The 21,079-nt window shown below is 35.9% G+C and overlaps 1 protein-coding gene across 1 annotated transcript in view; it reads right to left on the reverse strand.

Moving 5' to 3' along the window:
• CDS1 (CDP-diacylglycerol synthase 1) overlaps positions 1–21,079 on the reverse strand; it is a 70,860-nt gene that overhangs the window by 12,281 nt on the left and 37,500 nt on the right. Inside the window, exons 6-9 of the mRNA XM_019465451.2 lie at positions 6,925–6,983; positions 5,167–5,249; positions 3,811–3,898; positions 1,344–1,412 (exon numbers count right to left, since the gene is read on the reverse strand). Coding sequence (XP_019320996.1) covers positions 1,344–1,412; positions 3,811–3,898; positions 5,167–5,249; positions 6,925–6,983 — 299 coding nt within the window. The remainder of the gene's footprint in view (positions 1–1,343; positions 1,413–3,810; positions 3,899–5,166; positions 5,250–6,924; positions 6,984–21,079) is intronic.

A 21,079-nucleotide genomic window follows, 5' to 3' on the forward strand; every position in this document is an offset into this window, starting at 1 on the left:
CACATAAACATCAGAATAATTTTACTCAATTCTATTGCCACTTTCTTGAGAATCAACTAAACTTACGAATTAAACAGGGCAATTATGGTAGTATTCCCATCCAGGAACCTGGCACATTTCCACTTATTTGTATTTTGCTCCCTCTCAAAGCTCCATGTTGTTACCAGTTATTCCACATCTGGCTACAGAATATATTCTAGAACTATCAGGGACTAGACTCTTTAAAAATTAAACTTCCAACCAGTTATTTTTTTTGCATACTTCTATCCAGCCATTTTACTGTATCTTTATTAATTCTCATGAGACCTCTTTTAATACAAACATAAATTCCATAATTGTACACTAATTATTAAAATGTTAATATCTATTATGCATGGCTAAAAGTAAATGTCAATTATTTTTATCAAACTTTTCCTGCAAGTTGGGTTTATAGCAGTAAACACCCCCACTAAATCAATTAGCCAGCATGCATTAAGGAGACAGAGTTCTTCAACATCGTTTATATTCTCTGCTTTTCTCAAAGCCACCACTTGTCCCAGCACCTGTGTCCCTGTGTCCCCCATAAGGCAGAACAGCTGTTAGAAACTGCCAAACACAACAGCACAACAGCGGGTCTCAAATCTAGCTGTACGTCAGAATTAACAGGGAGTCCGCTGACGGGATAGGGCTGGGACATATATTTTGTATAAGCAACGCAGACAATTCTATTTTTCTTTTTTTTTTTTTTTTTTAAGATGTATGTATGTATGTATTTACATATTTTTAAAGTTTTTTTTTTTTTAATGTTTGTTTATTTTTGAGAGAGAGTGACAGAGCATGAGCAGGAGAGGGGCAGAGAGAGGGAGACACAGAATCCGAAGCAGGCTCCAGGCTCTGAGCTGTCACCAAAGAGCCCAACACAAGGCTCAAACTCATGAACTACAAGATTATGACCTGAGCTAAATTGGACGCTTAACTGACTGAGTCACCCAGGCGCCCCTACTTATTTACTTAAGAGGGAGGGTGTGGGTAGAGGGAGAGAGAGAGAGAATCTTAAGCAGGCTCTACACCCAACAGGGAGCCTATTGTAGGGCTTGATCTCAAAACCCTTAGATCATGACCTGAGCTGAAATCAAGAGTTGAACACTTAACCAATGGAGTCACTCAGGCACCCCTCTCCCCAGGTAATTCTGATATGAGGCCATGATGAGAACTACTGGAGTACAGAATTGGCTCTGTTTAATGGGTTTCAATAAATACATTATTAGCATTTTGTGGTTCAATTTTTTTAGGTTCAAAATAGATTGATAAATTTGCCACCATTTTCAAAATATAAATAAAATAAACATCTCAGTAAAACTCACAATGAATCCAAACACGACTGTGGAAAAGAAACCGCCAATGAATCCTTCCCAAGTCTTTTTAGGAGACAACTAAAAAAGGCCAAATAAAATTAAAAAGTTACTACACTCACAAAACACACAAATACATATGGCAAATTGTTTTCAGTGAATTCCCACAATACCTTATACATCTCTCCGTACTTTTTTCTTGATGGAATGGCTTTGGAAACCTTTTTCTTTCATTCCATGATCCCGATTTATTTGTACAAATTTCTCTAGTAATATCTAACACATTTTAGACCCTCAAACTGTGAATATATGTTTCTGTATAAATAACCTCAATTTATTTTTTTCTCTCCCAAAGAACTATGAACTCTATATTGAAATCATCGTCCCATGACTTTTATGCTTATATAAACCCCCACAATAGGGTGGTTCTTGCAATAAGGGTGAGATATAGTCATTCCAAGTACATATGGTCTGTATTGACCTACTACTGACAAAAAATAGAAGAATGAGTATAACAAAACACAGACATTGCAGCACATGAGATTTTCATATATTCTCAAAAATGCCATGCATTCAACAGACCTCTTCCTGAAATGGCAAAACACTCCAGATACAGTATTTGCTCCACAAGTATTCACATATCCTTCTCCCTTGGGTCACAATCTATGTCTGTCTCCATGAAGAAAGGAACATGTTGTGCTTCTAATAATAGATACTGTTTCAGATTCCGGCTATTGTTTCTCAGTCAATGGGGCATTCAGGCAGAGAAATCTGGAGGAAAGTTTGGAAATCAGTGATGCAGGGGCAGGAGGAAAAGATTTGGGAGTGCACAGCTCTAACTGCCTGAGGTGCCCTATATGATAAGGACTGATGTATGGGGAGATCACTGATGGCCTCTGTGATGACTCTTTCAGTGGATGGGTGGGGACAGAAGCCAAATAAATATCAGACAGAAGTTTCTGCAGACAGAAACAGGTGACAGGCTAATCTACATGATCTCTTTATAGACCTTTTGTCCTAATGATGTTCATAAAACCCAAAGCCAAAGTGTTGACAGAAATGGTTTCTTGACAAATCTGATAACAATTCTGCCACAGAGACAATTTCCTAGGATGATTCAGTATTACTGTCATGAAGTAGTTGACTCAAATTCAAAAGTGCCTGTTGATTATTTTAAAGATGACTTCTCAAATTAAATTGACCTATATAAAACTGATTTAGGGGTTAACTTGCTTAATCACATATGGGTATATCATACAACTAATCCAGCCTGGTAAATTCACTAGAAATCTGTGTCCAAAATCAAACAGTAAGACTCCTCTACAACCATAACAGCCTCTCTGAAGGCTTTCTAAGCCAAAAACTTATCTGGTACAGAAGTGAATATTTAATCACTTGCCCTGATGCTACAGCAGCTTTAGAAACTTTTAAAAATATATATATATACCTTGCTTGCTGTATCCCTCCCTATAGCTCAGCCTGATGCTGTATGCTGCTGGACTCTTACATGGGGAAGAACTTATGGAAGACTTTTAAAGGACAGGCACATCCATGTGTTCCTCTGGGAACACTTAAGCTACTCTTGTATCATTCTTAACAAACAGGTTTTGTATCTGCACAATTGTCCCAGTCCCTCCAAACTGCCTTCATACAGTAACATCAAAATAGCCAACCAAAATATTCGTGGGGATATTATTAAAGACTTTGGACAATACATGAATGGGGAGAACCCTATCTAAAGCCCCAACATGAAAAGTTTGTTTAAAGGTAATCAGTTCTAGTAAAAGGTCTATTTTTCCATGAGGAATCAGTTTGTTTCTTTCTTCCCCAAAATGAGCACTGTATAATTCATTAATTCATTTCTTTCTTTGCCTCCACTGAATGTAAGTAGAACCAAATCTAAGGCAAAACAACATGGTCTTTTCACATGTATTTTCCTTTCCCTTATCTTAACCTTTCCTTATTACATGCATTATCAGTATTTTATTGTAGGGCCTCAAATTTTTTCAAAATAAGCTTGGGTGTAAAAGTCTTACAAGTGGACAGGACTATGGGAAGGTGATGAAGTGTACACTTTTAAAAAAAATTTGGTAAAGGAGGTGATAGAGAAGACAGTGACAGGGGAGAGCAGAGTCTAGGAAAGGCTTGTTTGTAGGGTTGCTGGGGAATGAAGAAGAATTGCACTATAGCTAACAGAAAGAAACCAGCAGAAAGATGAAATGAGCCTTCTTCACAAGACAGAGGACAAATGATGGAGTCAGGTCCTTACTGAGGAGCTAACAGGTTATCTAAGAATCCACATGGAATCACTGGGAAACATGGCTCACTGCCTCTACACTATGGCTGTTAAACACAGCTAAGGAAAATCAAAGCACCTCAGAAATAAAAATGTGCAACAGCACCAAATTGTTGGAGATCTTCTCCAGTGGCTAATCTTTAAGGTTATGGTAATGGCTTGCTTGTGATGTTGTTCCATTACCTTAATTAATGGAGTCCTCCCAAAAAAAAATCCAAAAAGGTAAGCAGTTATGTCATTGCAAATAACACTTGATATTGGAACAAGGAACCTTAAAAAAAATCAGAAAAAAGTCCATATGATTAAGTGGCAAACATTTATATAGGTTTATGACTCATATTGAACCAATGCAATAGCCCTTTGGATTATATTGCAGCCTCATCCAGAACATAACACTTGCCAAAACATTAGTAGAAACAATAAGTATCAAGTAAATTTTCCCATTAAGCAATTCAGCAGAGCAAAATCTATAAATAAACTAACATACCAGGAGAATATTGCTAAGGAAAATATTAAATAATCAATTTAATTTTAATATTAAGCAATCCATTTCTATAGCTATAGACTTTTAAATTTTACTTTTATGAGGAACAAGTTATAAATAGAACAAAGAATTTAAAAAGCGGTCTTTCAAAATGGAAATAAGTCATCTGTTTAGACACAGTATAATCTTCATAAATTTATACCAAGCTCTTAATAAAAATTCTTTTTCAGGAATAATTATCAATTTCAATTCTATCTTAGCCTATAGTTACATGAAACCCTACTAATTGTACGGAACCTACTAATTTCAGTAACTGCTCCCCATCAATTAAAAGTCTGCATACAGAAGACAATCTTTATACACACACCTCAGTATAAACAAATTAAAACACAGAGCTGTGAAGGGTTTTATCTTGACAAAACCTATCAACTGTAAAAGATTTTAATTAATGGACTTAAAAGAATGCAGGGAAAATATGGTCAGATTTCTTAAAGCGTAAGTTTTTCTCCACTCTGATTTTTAACTAATAACTTTCATAATTTTAAACAAAAATGCTTTCTGAATCTGCAAGGCACTGCTATGTAGCAAGTAACTCCATCTGAAATCTGGACACCTACTCCTGTGTAAAGGCAGAGTAAACCCTACCCAACTTTCACCCAGAGAAAATACATTGCCAGCATTCTGTTTGCTGACAAGCAAACGTTCATGTACTTTTTGCATTCCACAAAAATAATATACTCTTTTTAAAGTCTATGTGTGCTTTGTAAAAAGGCACACTAAGGTGCAGTAACACCCGAAAATGTTAATTTGTGGGAGCTTTTAGGAAGACTTCCTGCATTTTATTTGGAACCCGAATAAGAAGGGTTTTCAAGTTGTTAACAAAGCATTTGTCTTCAGATGTCAAATGGTAAGCAAAACTCAGGAAGACATTTTAATGAAATAGAGCAACAACAGAGAGTACATTTTAGTAGAAATCTGAAAGACACTGTCCAATGTGAAAGAGCTTTAAAAAGGCTAGGATATAAATACAAAGCAGCATAACACTGTCCCCTTACCATATCATGCCTTCAAACAGATTTTGGATGACAAGATGTGACTGGGTAACTGTTATCAGTAAAGTGACATGAGTCCATGCGAACTGTTAATAGCCCAAGAACAAAACAATTAGTGAACACAACTCATCAGTGCAGCCCTGGAGCAACAGCAATTTTGAAACACAAGTTTCTAGCATGACTTTCAGTCAAATTTTAAAAGGTAGGGTCATACAGAATAAATGCTGTTAGTAAATTATATTCATTTTGGTGCCTACTGGAACCTTAAAACCATGAAGACATTTAACAAAGTAATCTTAATTCATACACAAATAGAAAGCTAACAGTATTGATACACTACTAAATTTAAAAACATATACAAAATATACAATAATCTTGAGTCATTAGTTAAAAATGATAATGAGAAAGTTATGGTGGTTGTTTCAGAATTGAGAGAGAAACATTTTCCTTGGCATTCTGCAGTTATTAAAAATGCTGAAAATGATTTTTCTTTCAGAATTCACTATGGTAGCTTTTTCCCATTAGGAGTTATTTCTGACTTCAAATAACTCAAACCAGCAGGGACCAATTACCCTTAAGTGCCAGCTCTTCATTCTCGAAAACTGGTCTTCACAGCACTATTCAATGACAGTATTTGATTTCAGATTTTCAAAGACTTGTGTGTCTCATCAAGTCCATCTAGCCTGAGAGATGTCACTTTAGTAATTTTTAGCATCATCAGTATGAGGACAATATGAATGAAAAAAACTAATGTTTCTATATGTTTGTCTTACAATTTTGATTAGAATTTATAAAATGTTCATAATTCTTAATATTTTGATTTATTCATAACTTATTTCCCATTTTGGCAAATAATATATTAGTTGTTTTGTTTTGTTTTTTATCTGTATAAAAGATCCAATTCTTTTTATCTTATTTCTTTATCTGGTTTCTTCAAAATGTATATTTAATTTTTTTCAGTAGGCACCATTTATATTTTCATAGCACATTCTATTATTTCTAACTTGTCTTGATGATTTCTAGATTCTTATGGAGAATTTTAATCTCCTCTCAAGATCCCCAGAAATTAGAAATGTAAGAAATTCTAGTTTCCCAGTGAAGATGCTCAATAGAATGTCTTAATGGAGAAAAGCAAAGCATAAAGAATAGGAAATATATACAAATCCAAAATAAGCCTAACACATAAATTCACAGATTTAAATACTATATTTTGCATTTTATAATCTTATAATTAGCCAGCTTTTAAGAAAATAAGTTCATAATGCACAGTGATAAATTTCATTAAACACTGAACATACTTCAATGATACAGTGCAAAAAAAAAACCTTAGGGCAAAAAGAATTATGCAATCAACTGTGTGACTAACCACAACTACCAAGAAAATATATGTTCTGTTCTCTTTATGCTCAGGCTAACAACAAATAAACATAGATACTTTCTCTAGAAAAACATGGTATGTGTTTTCCTTACTAACTGTTCAGGAGACTATGAACATGCTTCAAATATTTGATTTTCATTTTATAGCCTTTGAAAATATTCAAAGAAAGAGTTTGGGAAACTTTGAAAACAGTTAAAATTTTTAAACCTTCAAAAACTTTACAACTTAAACCTTTTGTATTTAATAGTCAACCAAAACTGAAATGCCCCCACATTAGGCAAAACACCAACTAGCAGATTAGATCTACTCACTACAGAAAAAAAAAATTAAAGGTGAGTGTTTTTATTATACACAGTGACTACAGAATAATAGTTAATACAGACCATATAAAACTGCAGACGATAATGTTTCTTCACCAAGCTCAGCACAAACATGCAGAAACCTGTTCAAGAACAAAACACATGCGCTTGTGCAATTTGTTACAAAATGTAAGATTCACTGAGCTCACATAAGCCAATTTTCTGAACCACCTCTAGATATAGTTTAGCACTTACTCATAGGTCACCCTCTCCTACTCATATTAAGCATTTTATTTTTTTTATTTTTTTTTATTTTTTTTTTTAGGTAGGTTTCACGTCCAGTTTGGAGCCCAATGTGGGGCTTGAACTAAATGAAGGCCCTGAGCTCAATACCTGAGCTGAGATCAGGAGTCCGACACATAACCTACTGAGCCATCCAGGTGCCCCTTATAATAAGCATTTTAAATAAAAGTTTCTTGAGTGAAATGATCTTGTATTCTCCAAAATGCCTACTATATTCCATGACATAAATTCAATAAACATCCCCTGCATTAAGAGAATTAGTCTCTTGCAAATATGTGAACATGAAAAAACAGATCTTGAATTTCAGCTGAATAAAAGTTATCTGCATAGAGAGAAACCTCCAAGGGAAAACCTATAAGGCTATCAGCTGATTTTTCAGCAGGAACTTTGCAGGCCAGAAGGGAGTGGCATGACATATTCAACGTGCTGAAAGGAAAAAATCATACAACCAAGAATACTCTATCTGGCAAGTATATCATTTAAATTTAAAGAAAAAATAAAGAGTTTCCCAAACAGAAGATAAAAGAGTCTTACAAGAAGTATTAAAGGGGCCTCCTTAAGTAGAAAAGAAATTGCCATAAGTAAACATAAGAAAATTATGAATAAAAAGATGTAAAATATGATCACATACATATAATACATGGCGGGGGGAGTAAAGAAAGGAAAAGAAAAGGTGTTTGTTTATTTTTCTGTTGTTTTTTTTTTTAAAGAATGTGTTTGAACTTAAATGACCATTAAATTAATGTAGACTGCTACTTAGGATGTTATATATGAGTCTCATGATAACCACAAACCTAAGATCTGTAATCGACACAGTAAACAAAGAGAAAGAAAGTCAAACATAAGACTATTGAAACTTATCAATCACAAAGAAGGAGAGCAAGAAGGAATAGAGAAGAGATACAAAAACAGCCAGAAAACAAGTAATAAAATGGCAATATCTATCAACAATTACTTTAAATGTAAATGGCCTAAATGTTCCAATCAAAAGACATAGGATGACAGAATGTATAAAGAAAAGAGGCCCATCTGTGTGCTGCTTACAAGCGATTCACCTCAGATCTAAAGATACATATGGGGGAGGTGCCTGGGTAGCTCAGTCATTTAAGCATCCGACTCTTGATTTAGGCTCAGGTCATGATCTTCTGGTTTGTAGGATCAAGATCCATGTGAGAGTCTGTGCTGACAGTGCAGAGCCTGCTTGGGACTCTCTCTCCCTCTCTGTCTGCTTCTCCCCCACTCATTCTCTCTCAAAATAAATAAACATAAAAAAAAAAAGTAAAGACACATACAGACTGAAAGGGAAGAGATGGGAAAACATCTACCATGCAAACATAAGTGGGGAAAAAAAAAGCCAGCATAGCAATACTTATATCAAACAAAGTAGACTTTAAAACAAAGAATGTAACAAGAGACAGAGAAGGGCATTATATAATGATAAAGGGGTCAATCCAACATGAGGATATACCAATTATAAACATCTATACACCTAACACTGGAGCACCTAAAGCAAATATTAATGGACACAAAGGGAAAAATTGATGGTAATTCAATAATATTGAAGGACTTTAACACACCAGTTACATCAATGGGTAGATCATCCAGGCAGAAAATCAACAAAGGAAACAGTGCCTTTGAACGACACATGGGACCAGATAAACATAAGAGATACATACAGAGCATTCCATCTAAAAACAACAGAATACACATTCTTTTTAAGTGCACTTGGAACCTCTCCAGAATAGAGCACATATTAGGCCACAAAACAAACCTCAATAAATTTAAGAAGACTGAGACCATGTATCTTTTCCAATCACAATGGTATGAAACTAGAAGTAAATCACAAGGAAAAAATGGAAACAACACAAACATATGGAGGCTAAACAATATGATCCTAACAACTAATGGGCCAAAGGAAATCAAAGAAGAAATTAAAAAAAAAATACATGGAGACAAATGAAAATGAAAACACAATGATCCAAAATGTTTGGAACACAGTGAAAGTAGTTCTAAGAGGAAAATACATAGTGATAAGGAGCTACCTCGAGAAAGAAGAAAGCTCAAATAAATAACCTAACCTTCACCTAAAGGAACTAGAAGAAGAACAAGCAAAGCCCAAGGTGAGTAGGAAAAAAGGAAACAATAAAGAGCAGAGCAGAAATAAATGACATAGAGACTAAAAACCACAGTAGGAAAAAAAGTCAGTGAAACCAAGAACTGGTTCTTTGAAAAAATAAACAAAATTAAGATACATCCTTAGCCACACTCATAAAAAAAAGAGAAAAGACCCAAATACATACAATCAGAAACAAGAGAGGAGTAACAGCTAAAACTAGAGAAACACAAAGGATTATAAGAGAATACTATGAAAAATTATATGCCAACGAATAAGACAATCTAGAAGAAATGGATAGATGAAATGGATAAATTTCTAGAAATACACAATCTTCTAAAACTAAACAGGAATAGAAAATCTAAAGAAACTGATTATAAGAAATTGAATCACTAGTAAAAAACTACCAAAAAATTAAAGTTCTGGACTAGACAGACTCACATTCAGAAAACATTTAATACCTATTCTCCTCAAACTATTTCAAAAAATAGAAGAAAAATGTCCAAATATATTCTACAAAGCCAGCATTACCCTGACACAAAAATCAGACAAAGACATCACACAAAAAAACCAAAAACTACAGGCCAACATTCCTGAACACAGATGCAAAAATCCCCAATAAAACATTAGCAAACCACATACAACAACAATACATTATAAAGATTCACCAGGATCAAGGGGAATTTATTACAGAAATGCAAGGATGGTTCAATATTAACTCATCAACCAACAAGATATACACCACCATCAATAAAATGAAGGACAAGAATCATATGATCATCTCAATAGTTGCAAAGCATTTGACAAAACCCAACATCCATTAATGATAAAGTCTCAACAAAGTAGGGTCAGAGTATGTATGTGTACACACACACACACACCCACACACACACACCCTACAGCTAACATCACACTCAATGTGAAAAACTGTGAGTTTTTCCTCTAAGATTACAAACAAGACAAGGATGTCCATGCTCCCCACTTTTATTCAACATGGTACTGGAAGTCCAAGCCACAGCAATCAGACAAGAAAAAGAAAGAAGAGGCATCCATATTTGTTAAGAGGTTAAACGGGGATCAAGACATGATACTATATACAGGAGATCCTAAAGACCCCACCCAAATACTACCAGAAGTAATAAATGAATTCAGTAAAGTTACAGGATATTAAATTAATGCCTAGAAATCAATAGTGTTTCTACCCACTAATAATGAAGTAGCAGAAAAAGAAATTAAGAAAACAAGACCATTTTACAGTTGCACCAGAAAGAAGAAAATACCTAGAAATAAATTTAACAAAAGAAGTGAAAGACCTGTACTCTGAAAATTATAACCGCTGATGAAAATAATTGAAGATAACACAAACAAATGTAAAGATATTCCATGCTCATGGATCATAATAATTCATATTGTTAAAATGTCCATATTACCCCAATCAATCTACAGATTCAATGCAATTCCTAACAAAATACCAAAATACCAAGCATTCTTCGCAGAACTGGAACAAATAATACTAAAATTTGTATAGAACCTCAAAAGACCCCAAATAGCCAAAGTAATCTTGAGGGGAAAAAAAAAAAGGCTGGAGGTATCATACTCCCAGGTTTCAAGATATACTATACAAAGCTGCAGTAATCAAAACGGTATAGTACTGACACAAAAACAGACACACAGATCAATGGAACAGAATAGGGACACCAGAAATAAATTCCTGATTATATGGTCAATTAATCTATGACAAAGGAAGCAAACATATAAAATGGGAAAAAGATAGTTTCTTCAATAAACAGATCTGGGAAAAACTGGACATGCAAACATACAAAAGAAACTAGACCATTTCTTAACACCATACAAAAAAATAAACTCAAAATGGATTTAAGACCTAAATGTGAGACCTGAAATCATAAAAATCCTAGAAGAAAGCACAGGCAGTAACTTCTCTGACATCAGCCATAGCAATATTTTTCTAGATGTGTCTCCTAAGGCAAGGGAAACAAAAGCAAAAGTAAACTACTGGGACTACCAAATAAAAAGCTTTTGTACAGCAAAGGAAACCATCAGCAATATAAAAGGAGACCTACTGAATGGGAAAAGATATTTGCAAATGATTTATCCAATAAAGGGTTAGTATCCAAAATGTATAAAGAACTTCTACAACTCAACACCAAAAGAACACAAACAATCCAATTAAGAAAATTCAGGACCTGAACAGACATTTTCCCAACACACCGAAAAAGTGCTCAACATGACTAAAATCGGGGAAATGCAAATCAAAACCACAACAAGCTATCGCCTCATACCCATTAGAATGGCTCAAATTAAAAAGACAAGAAATAACAAGCACTGGCAAGGATATGGAGAAAAAGAAACCCTCATACACTGTTGATGGGAGTGTAAATTGTTACAGCCACTGTCTAAAACAGTATGAAGGTTCCTCAAAAAATTAAAAATAGGAATACCACATGAATCAAAAATTCCACTAATGGGTATTTACCCAAAGAAAACAAAGACACTAATTTGAAAAGATACATGCACCCTATGTTTATGGCAGCATTATTTACAATAGCCAAGACATGGAAGGAACGTAAGTGTCCATCAATAGACAGGTTAGGAATATGTGGCAATGTGGCTATATACGTGTGTGTACACACACACACACACACACACACACACACACACACACACAGGAATATTACTTGGCCATAAAAAGGATGAGCTCTTCCCACTGCAACAACATGGACAGACTTAGAGTATTATGGTAAGTGAAATAAGTCAGAGGAAGGCAAATGCCATATAATTATATTCATATGTGGAATCTAACAACAACAAATGAGTAAATAAGCAAAAACCCAGAATCTGACCTACAAATACAGAAAATAAATTGACAGTTAATAGAAGGAAGGTGGTGGGAGAATGGGCAAAGTGTGTGAAGGTGGGTGGGAGATATAGGCTTCCACTCATGGCATGAGTAAGTCACAGGAATAAAAGGCACAGCATAAGAAATATAGTCAGTGATATTGTAATAGCATTGTATGGTGACAAATGGTAGCTATACTTATGGTGAGCATAGCATAGGGTATAAACTTATCAAATCACTTTGTTGTACACCTGAAACTAATATAATATTGTGTGTCAACTATATTAAAAAACCACAAAGTATTATTATGAAAAAAAAACTTACTTGCTTTATCAGTCCATCAGGTGTATGTACAGAATGTTTTAATCTCTACATAAGACCAAAAATTGATACTAATTATATGGCAGCTAACATCTACTGAACACTTATTATGTTTCAGGCTCTCATTTAAGCATTTGACAAATATCACCTCATTTAATGCTTCTAACATCCCTATGATGGTAAGTATCTATTATTATCTTCATTTTATGTATGAAGAAAAATGCACAAAGGACTTTATTAACTGTCTGAAAATCACAGGGCTACAGAACAGTTAAACCCTCAGATCCTACAGACTCTGAAGAGCCATGTGGCTCCATAAATCCTTATTAGTAAGATTCAGGTTAAGAATGAATTGAAACTTCTCGGAACCATATTATAACTGTAGTAAAACATATTGTTTTGTTTTTTTTTTAACGTTTATTTATTTTTGAGACAGAGAGAGACAGAGCATGAATGGGGGAGGGTCAGAGAGAGAGGGAGACACAGAATCTGAAACAGGCTCCAGGCTCTGAGCGGTCAGCACAGAGCCCGACGTGGGGCTCAAACTCACGGAGTGCAAGATCATGACCTGAGCCGAAGTCAGCTGCTTAACCGACTGAGCCACCCAGGCGCCCCCATAATATTCTTAATAACTTAAAGATTTACAAGCAGCAAATGTGTTTGGGTTTATGTTTATATCCCACAAATTTATTACAATAACATTTTACTAAATAAAAATTATACCTAATTCAGTGAAATAATCATATACAAAATAAGGAGAGGCAACGGGAAGCACTTTTTGCCTAAGATATCAGTAAACTTCTAAAGAGAAATATTCCTTTACAGAAGTAGATATTGCAAATACATAAATTAAGTTTAACTTCAGTTAAGTAGCCATCCATGCATTCTATTCTACGATATCCTTACTGTGAGTTCCCCAAGATAGAAAACGAATTGTCAGGTAATCTATCCCATATGAAATAAACACTAGCTTTCATATATCTAAGTTATATTTACCAAGGCCATTCTACCTACTAGAGCAACCAAGGTGGATACTACACTGACCAGAGTAAATAATCAACCAGCAGCTTCCTTTAGCTATTTTTTGAAAGCTAATTCGAAATGTCAGTGTAAAGGAAAATGACAAAGGAAGAAAATACATACTGGCTCCCAGATCCTATCTCACCTCCTATGTGTCACCTATGGAGTTAATGTGACTGACTGAACTGCAAGATAAACATGGGAACATTTTCAAATGGAAGCACAACTGAAAGCCCTAGGTCACTTTCTTGAGACAAAGAAAGAAACTGGGAGGAGGTACAGATTAAAACATGAAATTCATGGCTTTGAAATCACCAGTAGCATAAAGAACCTCTTTAGTAATTATTATTGCTTTTAAGATTTTATTCTCTAACAGGTAGACTTATTTTGTGGCTCAAGTAACAATGCAATTTCTGTGCTGTTTTATGCTATTGGTTCACAGTTAGAGGCAAATGTAAATTGGACGTGGTGTAGAGGCTAATGGGGTAAGAGCTGAGCAGAGACAAGACAGATGTTTCTGGAAGCTCTACTTCTGTCCAAACGGACCCCTCTGACTCTCCCAGCACAACCGTGGGAACTTCTCAACATTATTAACTGTGAATTATTGCCTCACAAATACCACTCTCACATGTATGGTTTTCTCATTTTTGAGATCATATAACACCATTCACCCTTAAGCATTTCTTCAAACAAAATCACTAACAGAATTATTCGATATTTTCCTAATGGTGATTTTTATCTAGGACAGTCTTAGTAACTCACTTTTACCTGGTCCAATTTCACTGTTAAATCACCAGTAACATGCAGCTTTTTATGGTGCTTTAATAAAGGCTATAATTGTCTGACTCTTAAGATACATTAAGATAATATAATTTTCTGAATTTGGTGAGGGTATATTTTCCTAGAATATCTAAGGAATATTATTTTTAAAGAACAATCTGAAAAAGAAACACATAGATTTATTTTTTCATACACAACCATAAAGCTATGTGTATGTTTTATGCTTAAATGTGTAAAAATACATTATACTGGGGTGCCTGGGGTGGCTCAGTTAGTTAAGCATCCAACTTTGGCTCAAGTCATGATCTCACAGTTTGTGGGTTCGAGCTCCTCATTGGGCTCTGTACTGACAGCTCAGAGCCTGAAACCTGCTTCAGATTCTGTGTCTCCCTCTCTCTCTGCCCCTCCCCTGCTTGCACTCTCTCAAAAATAAATAAAAACGTTTTAAAAAATTTAATAAAAAATACATTATCCTATATTTCAATAAACCTATGGAAAGAATAACTTTGTCCATTTGGATACATAGTTTTACTTTTTTTTCCTAATTAATAAACAATATCTGAATGGTTACATCTCCAATTAAAAATAGTATTTCTTGGGGCATGGTTCATGGGTTTGAGCCCCACATCGGGCTCTGTGCTGACAGCCTGGAGCTTGCTTTTTGTTTTGTTTTGTTTTGAATTTTGTTTTTAATGTTTATTTTTTTTAATTTATTTTTATTTTTTTTAAATATGAAATTTATTGTCAAATTGGTTTCCATACAACAATCCCAACAGGTGCCCTCCTCAATACCCATCACCCACCCTCTCCTCCCTCCCACCCCCCCATCAACCCTCAGTTTGTTCTCAGTTTGAGTCTCTTATGTTTTGGCTCCCTCCCTCTCTAACCTTTTTTTTTTTTCTTCCCCTCCCCCATGGTCTTCTGTTAAGTTTCTCAGGATGCACACAAGAGCAAAAACATATGGTATCTGTCTTTCTCTGTATGACTTATTTCACTTAGCATAACACTCTCCAGTTCCATCCACGTTGCTACAAAAGGCCATATTTCATTCTTTCTCATTGCCACGTAGTATTCCATTGTGTATATAAACCACAATTTCTTTATCCATTCATCAGTTGACGGACATTTAGGCTCTTTCCATAATTTGGCTATTGTTGAAAGTGCTGCTATACACATTGGGGTACAAGTGCCCCTATGCATCAGCACTCCTGTATCCCTTGGGTAAATTCCCAGCAGTGCTATTGCTGGGTCATAGGGTAGATCTATTTTTAATTTTTTGAGGAACCTCCACACTGTTTTCTAGAGCGGCTGCACCAGTTTGCATTCCCACCAACAGTGCAAGAGGGTTCCCGTTTCTCCACATCCTCGCCAGCATCTAGTCTCCTGATTTGTTCATTGTAGCCACGTTTAATGTTTATTTTTGAGAGAGACAGAGCATGAGTAGGAAAGAGGCATAGAGTAAGGGAGACACAGAACCTGAAGCAGGCTCCAGGCTCTTCTCTGTAAAGAGCCTGACAGGGGGCTCGAAACCATGAACAGTGAGATCAGGACCCAAGCCAAAGTCGGACACTTAACAGACTGAGCCATCCAGGCACCCCTATAGTTATGTTTAATTACTACTACTGGTCAGCATTTATGTACATAGCACTGCACCTAGTGCTGTCCATACAAAGATGTGTACATCCTGTTGTCTAGTATATCAAAGAGTCCCCAGGTAGTTAGGGAGATCCAATTACCCAAAAGACTGGAGAGAAATATATTCAAAAAGAAAATGAATGAGATTTCTAAACGAGTCAGGAGAAGTAAAGGAGAAAAAAGGCATTAAAAAGCCCATAAAGATGAGATTGAGGCAATTTCAGAAAAATGGACAATCAAAAAATATTTATTGAACAGTGAAGATATGCCAGATACAAAAAAAAAAAGAATAAAATGAATATGACCAGCACTTCCATTCAAGGAGTTCAGTCAGAATCTAACTGAAGAGACAGAAATCATAATGAAGTTGTTTCTAAAATTTACTGTTGGTGATTAACCAATTCAATACATGTAGTCCTTAATTCAAAAAACAGACATTAAGATGGACCCAGGATTAAATATTGGAGCTTAATGACTCTTTCTCACTCTTTCATGTGGCCAAATTTTTCAAAACATTTCAAATATCATGTTACGTGAAATCAGAAGCCCACTGCATTATGTGGCCCATATTGAGACATTAGACTCGACTGAGTTGTTTTTAAAAAGTTTTAACTGAATCTGTATTGTAGAAACTGTCACACAAACCAACCATTATATTAGCTTAGACAAAGAAAGTTTTCTATCATCTATATGTTGAGTTTAAGGTGTAGAACAACACTGGCATGTGCACAGATTCTGTCTTTAACTCAAAAACTGTAAATGGTTTTGGAGGTAGAGTCCTCTGTGAACAGTTGTTTGTGATGTCTTTCTCAAGATTTCATCAACACCCTTTGAGATAATTAGATATCTAGGATGTCTGGGGAAAAAATTCTTAATTATGCATTAACTTTAGCCATGATTTAATTTTACAAGTCTACTGATGTTCTTGAATTCAAAGTATTATGTTCCAGTCACACCTTCTCCTTTAGGGTTTTTTTATAGATCAAAATACAAGCATACACGCATACATTTCAAGCAAAAAAAGTACTAGAAATAACATGCATATCACTGGTCAGCTAAAGAGATGTTACAGTGATGATATTAAGAGTCAAACATCTTAAGCTTATTCACTCATCACTATTTACATAATCACATGGCTGCTCTGGTTCCTAAAGAGCCCCAAATCCAAATGACCAAGAGCTTTTTAAAAATGTGTTTAGACCCTAGAGAAAATGTTTTTTCTATTACTTTCAGCCTTGCTAATTTTTTCTTCGCTACCAATCAAATTCATTTTACAACAAAATTATCTAAATGTCAGAATGACTTTCTGGGTCTTTGTCAGTGAGTTGCTTTGTATGATATTAGACAGGTCATTTAGTCTCATGGGCCTTGGTGAGGGGGTCAGACCTGGAGATACCTACATTCTATTTTAATAACATTCAGTATCAATGAAATAGCTTGGGCTGCATCTGCTGTTTAAATCTGCTAAGACCTACACCTTCCAAAGCCATTTGATCACTGAAGAACTAAAATTCTTATAGGACTCCTTTGAATATTTTTTTACAAAAAGAATTCCAAAGATTTTCACAGCATAATTTGAGAAAAAAGTACACATTCTCAACATAGCATGCTTTCTATTTCCTCACTCCTGTTTTAAAGTCAAATTCCCTTTGCTAGACTAAGCCCAAGAATGTTGTTAACTACTTCAAGAATCACCAATAAGGCCTCAAGATGTGGCAAGCAAAACACAGACGCTGAAAATATATCTATAAAAAGCACTGGGTGTGAATGTCCATGTTCCCGGCCTCTTGACCATTCATCCAAAAAGTATGTATTGGGAACATAAATGCCAGGCCTTGCACTAGGCACTGGGCATTTAAAAAATAAGAGAGACACAAAGTAGGTTGTTTATGTTCTAACAGGACCACATCTAGGCCACACGTAAAATGATAATAGATACAGAATACTATGCATGATTTATATTAGAAGTTTTATCAATTAACACAGCAGCTCCTAGGTTACTACAACGTTGCATTAGGAAACTACATTCATAAAACTGTAATAATGTCAATATCCTGGTGTGATATTGTACTTTAGTTTTGCAAAATATTACCATTGCTGGCAACTGGGCAAAGTGTGTAAGGGATAGCTCTTATCACTTCCTACAACTACATGTAAACAGGCGATTATCTCAACAAAAAGTACATTTTTAGCCAATAATTTGGGATACAAAAGCAATTTTTCATAGACTGTTATAAAGACCAGTTTGGCGGCACCTGGATGGCTCAGTGGGTTGAGCACCTGACTTCAGCTCAGGTCATGATCTCACGGTTTGTGGGTTTAAGCCCCACATCGGGCTCTGTGCTGACGGCTCAGAGCCTGGCGCCTGCTTCAGATTGTGTCTCCCTCTCTCTCTGCACCTCCTCTGCTTGCACTCTGTCTCTCTCTTTTCAATGTTTATTTATTTTTGAGAGAGAGAGAGAGAGAGAGAGAGAGAGAGAGAGAGAGAGAGAGAGCATGAGCAGGGGAGGAACAGAGAGAGAGGGAGTCACAGAACTCAAAGCAGGCTCCAGGCTCTGAGCCGTCAGCACAGAGCCTGACATGCGGCTCGAACTCACGAACCGTGAGATCATGACCTGAGCTGAAATCGGATGCTCAACCCACTGAGCCACCCAAGCACACCCCCCCTGTCAAAAATAAACATTAAAAAAAAAATAAAGAGCAGTTTGTTTCTAAGAATAGCCCACAGTTATTTTTATTTTTTAATATATAACCAACCCTCTTAGTATTTAAGTTTTTTATGTTTATTTATTTTTGTGTGTGAGAGAGAGAGAACACGAGCAGGGAAAGGGCAGAGAGAGGGGGGTACAGAGGATCTGAAGCAGGCTCTGTGCTGACAGCAGAGAGCCTGATGTGAGACTCGAATTCACAAACCATGAGATCATGACCTGAGCTGAAGTTGGATGCTTAACTGACCGAGCCACCCAGGAACCTCCAACCCTCTTAGTATTAAATACAAACTCAGGCCCTCCTTATATTTAGCATGAATTACAGTACCAGTTTCCTGTCTGGTCATCCTATTAATGTCTCCCAACTCATCCTTCACTACACTACAGATCTAGTTATATCATCTCTTAATTTAAAATTCTCCATTGGTTTCTTAGGGATAAAGTCCAAATCCTTCCCATGATACACAAGGCTTCTCAAGACGTGGCTCCTTCCCACCTCCTTTCCAACCTTTAATGCCTGCCAGCGGCCCAGAACATGCAATCCTCTCTCATTTCCAACCTTTGCACCTTTCCTCTGCCTGGAAGGCCCTTTTCCTCTATTCACCTAGCAAATGTCTGCTTGTTCTTTACTATTCATGACACTTGTCATCTCTTCTCAAAGGCCTTCTATGGTCTCCAGCAGAGTAAAGTCCTCCTTACCCTTCATGCTCTTCGAGGTCCCTGTCCACATTTCAGCAATGGACTAGAGGAGTCATGTCTCACCAGTTTCAAGACCCAGAAGGCATGCTATCAACCTCCTTTCCCTCTATATATCCTCAACACCATTTGTGGTACCTAGGATTTGGAAAGCACTCATACGTTTGCTGAAAAAATGGCTTTTGATGAGTTTTTATGATTCTAATAGCCTAAAACAGCAAGCGGTAAGCTATTTCTATGGCAGAAATTAAGTCAGAAAAAAAAGGAAGAAATACTGATTTTACTTTAGAAAAGTAGAGCCAGAAAGTTTAGCATATGAAGCAAACAATTACTAAAAATTAAGAGCTAAATAAAACAAAGAAAATGAATTACACTGTCTTCACCCACTCAAAGGAGAAGTTATTCTTAAGTATTAGTTATAGCAAACCACAAAGGGAAAGTAAGAAAAGGAAACAGTAGGCACCTTATTTTATGACATTCTACCTCAGATTTGCTGTACACACATCAATACAGATGTAACTGCAGATATGAAAAAACTGGATTCAGATGTGCTGATATCAAACCATGCACAAACTGCATTAAGTGGAAAAAAACAGGTAGGTAAAAACCTGTTCTCATTTGTATTAAAAAAATGAGGGTGGAGAGGATATAAACATATAAGCTTTAATACTTAGAAAATGTCTGCAAAAGTACTGGCCAACTTCTGGAGACATTCTGGAGATTGTAAATAACGCTCTGAGGCAGGAGGGAGATTTCACTGAATACTGAGCCCAACATTGATTGTGGAGAGAAAAGAAAAGAAGAGAAAAGAAAAGAAAATTACAGTGAAAACCCAGAGAGCAAAGAGAACTGACGAAACGTCAAGGAAAACAGAAGAGAAATGGCTACAAAATTTTGAAGCTGGAAAACAGACTTGATAAATTTTAGCAGACCTGAGAAATCAGGGACTAGCAGTATTTTCCAGAAAAAAGTAAACAGAGATCTCTAGAAGGCAAAGGTAAGGCCTAGACTTCTAGACTATAGTGCTAAGTACCAGTCTACTAATAACAAGTGCAAGCCCTAGCAGAAGCAGTCAGCTGTGACAATGAAAATATTTTTAGAAATGTATGAACATAAAACATTTAGCATCTATGAACATTTCACAGGAAACTATTGGAGGCCATGCTTCAGCAAAATAAGGGTGTCAACTCAGAAACTGGAAGATGTGAAATATAAGAAATGAGAAGGCCAAATCATGAGGACACCTAGGCAGTAGGCCCACAAGCAGACAGTCCAGACAAGACCAGACTACAGAGGTTTCTAAGACAGAGGTCTTGAGGAAAAAAGGAAATTGATACACTGATTTGTGTGAACATTTGTAAAAACTACCAATAGGCATGGAACAAACTCAAAAGAATTAAGGATTCCTATACAGAAATGTATAGATGTGGAAAAGAGATTTGTGTGAACATTTGTAAAAACTACCAACAGACATGGAACAGACCCAAAAGAAATATTAAGGATTCCTATACAGAAATTTATCGATGTGCTGGGGCGCCTGGGTCGCTCAGCTGATTAAGTATCCGACTTTGTCCTAGGTCACGACCTCACAGTTCCTGAGTTCGAGCCCCAAATCGGGCTCTGTGCTAAGAGCTCAGAGCCTGGAGCCTGTTTCAGATTCTGTCTGTCTGTCTGTCTCTCTCTCTGCCCCTCCTCTACTCATGCTGTCTCTATCTCTCAAAAATAAATAAACATAAAAAAAAAAAAAGAAATTTATAGATGTGGAAAAGAGAAAATGAAGCAGTTCTAAGTTTAAGAAAAACAAAA

The sequence above is a fragment of the Panthera pardus genome, unplaced genomic scaffold, assembly GCF_024362965.1.
Source record: "Panthera pardus isolate Hobbes unplaced genomic scaffold, ASM2436296v1 HiC_scaffold_13, whole genome shotgun sequence".
NCBI classification, from domain to species: Eukaryota; Metazoa; Chordata; class Mammalia; order Carnivora; family Felidae; genus Panthera; species Panthera pardus.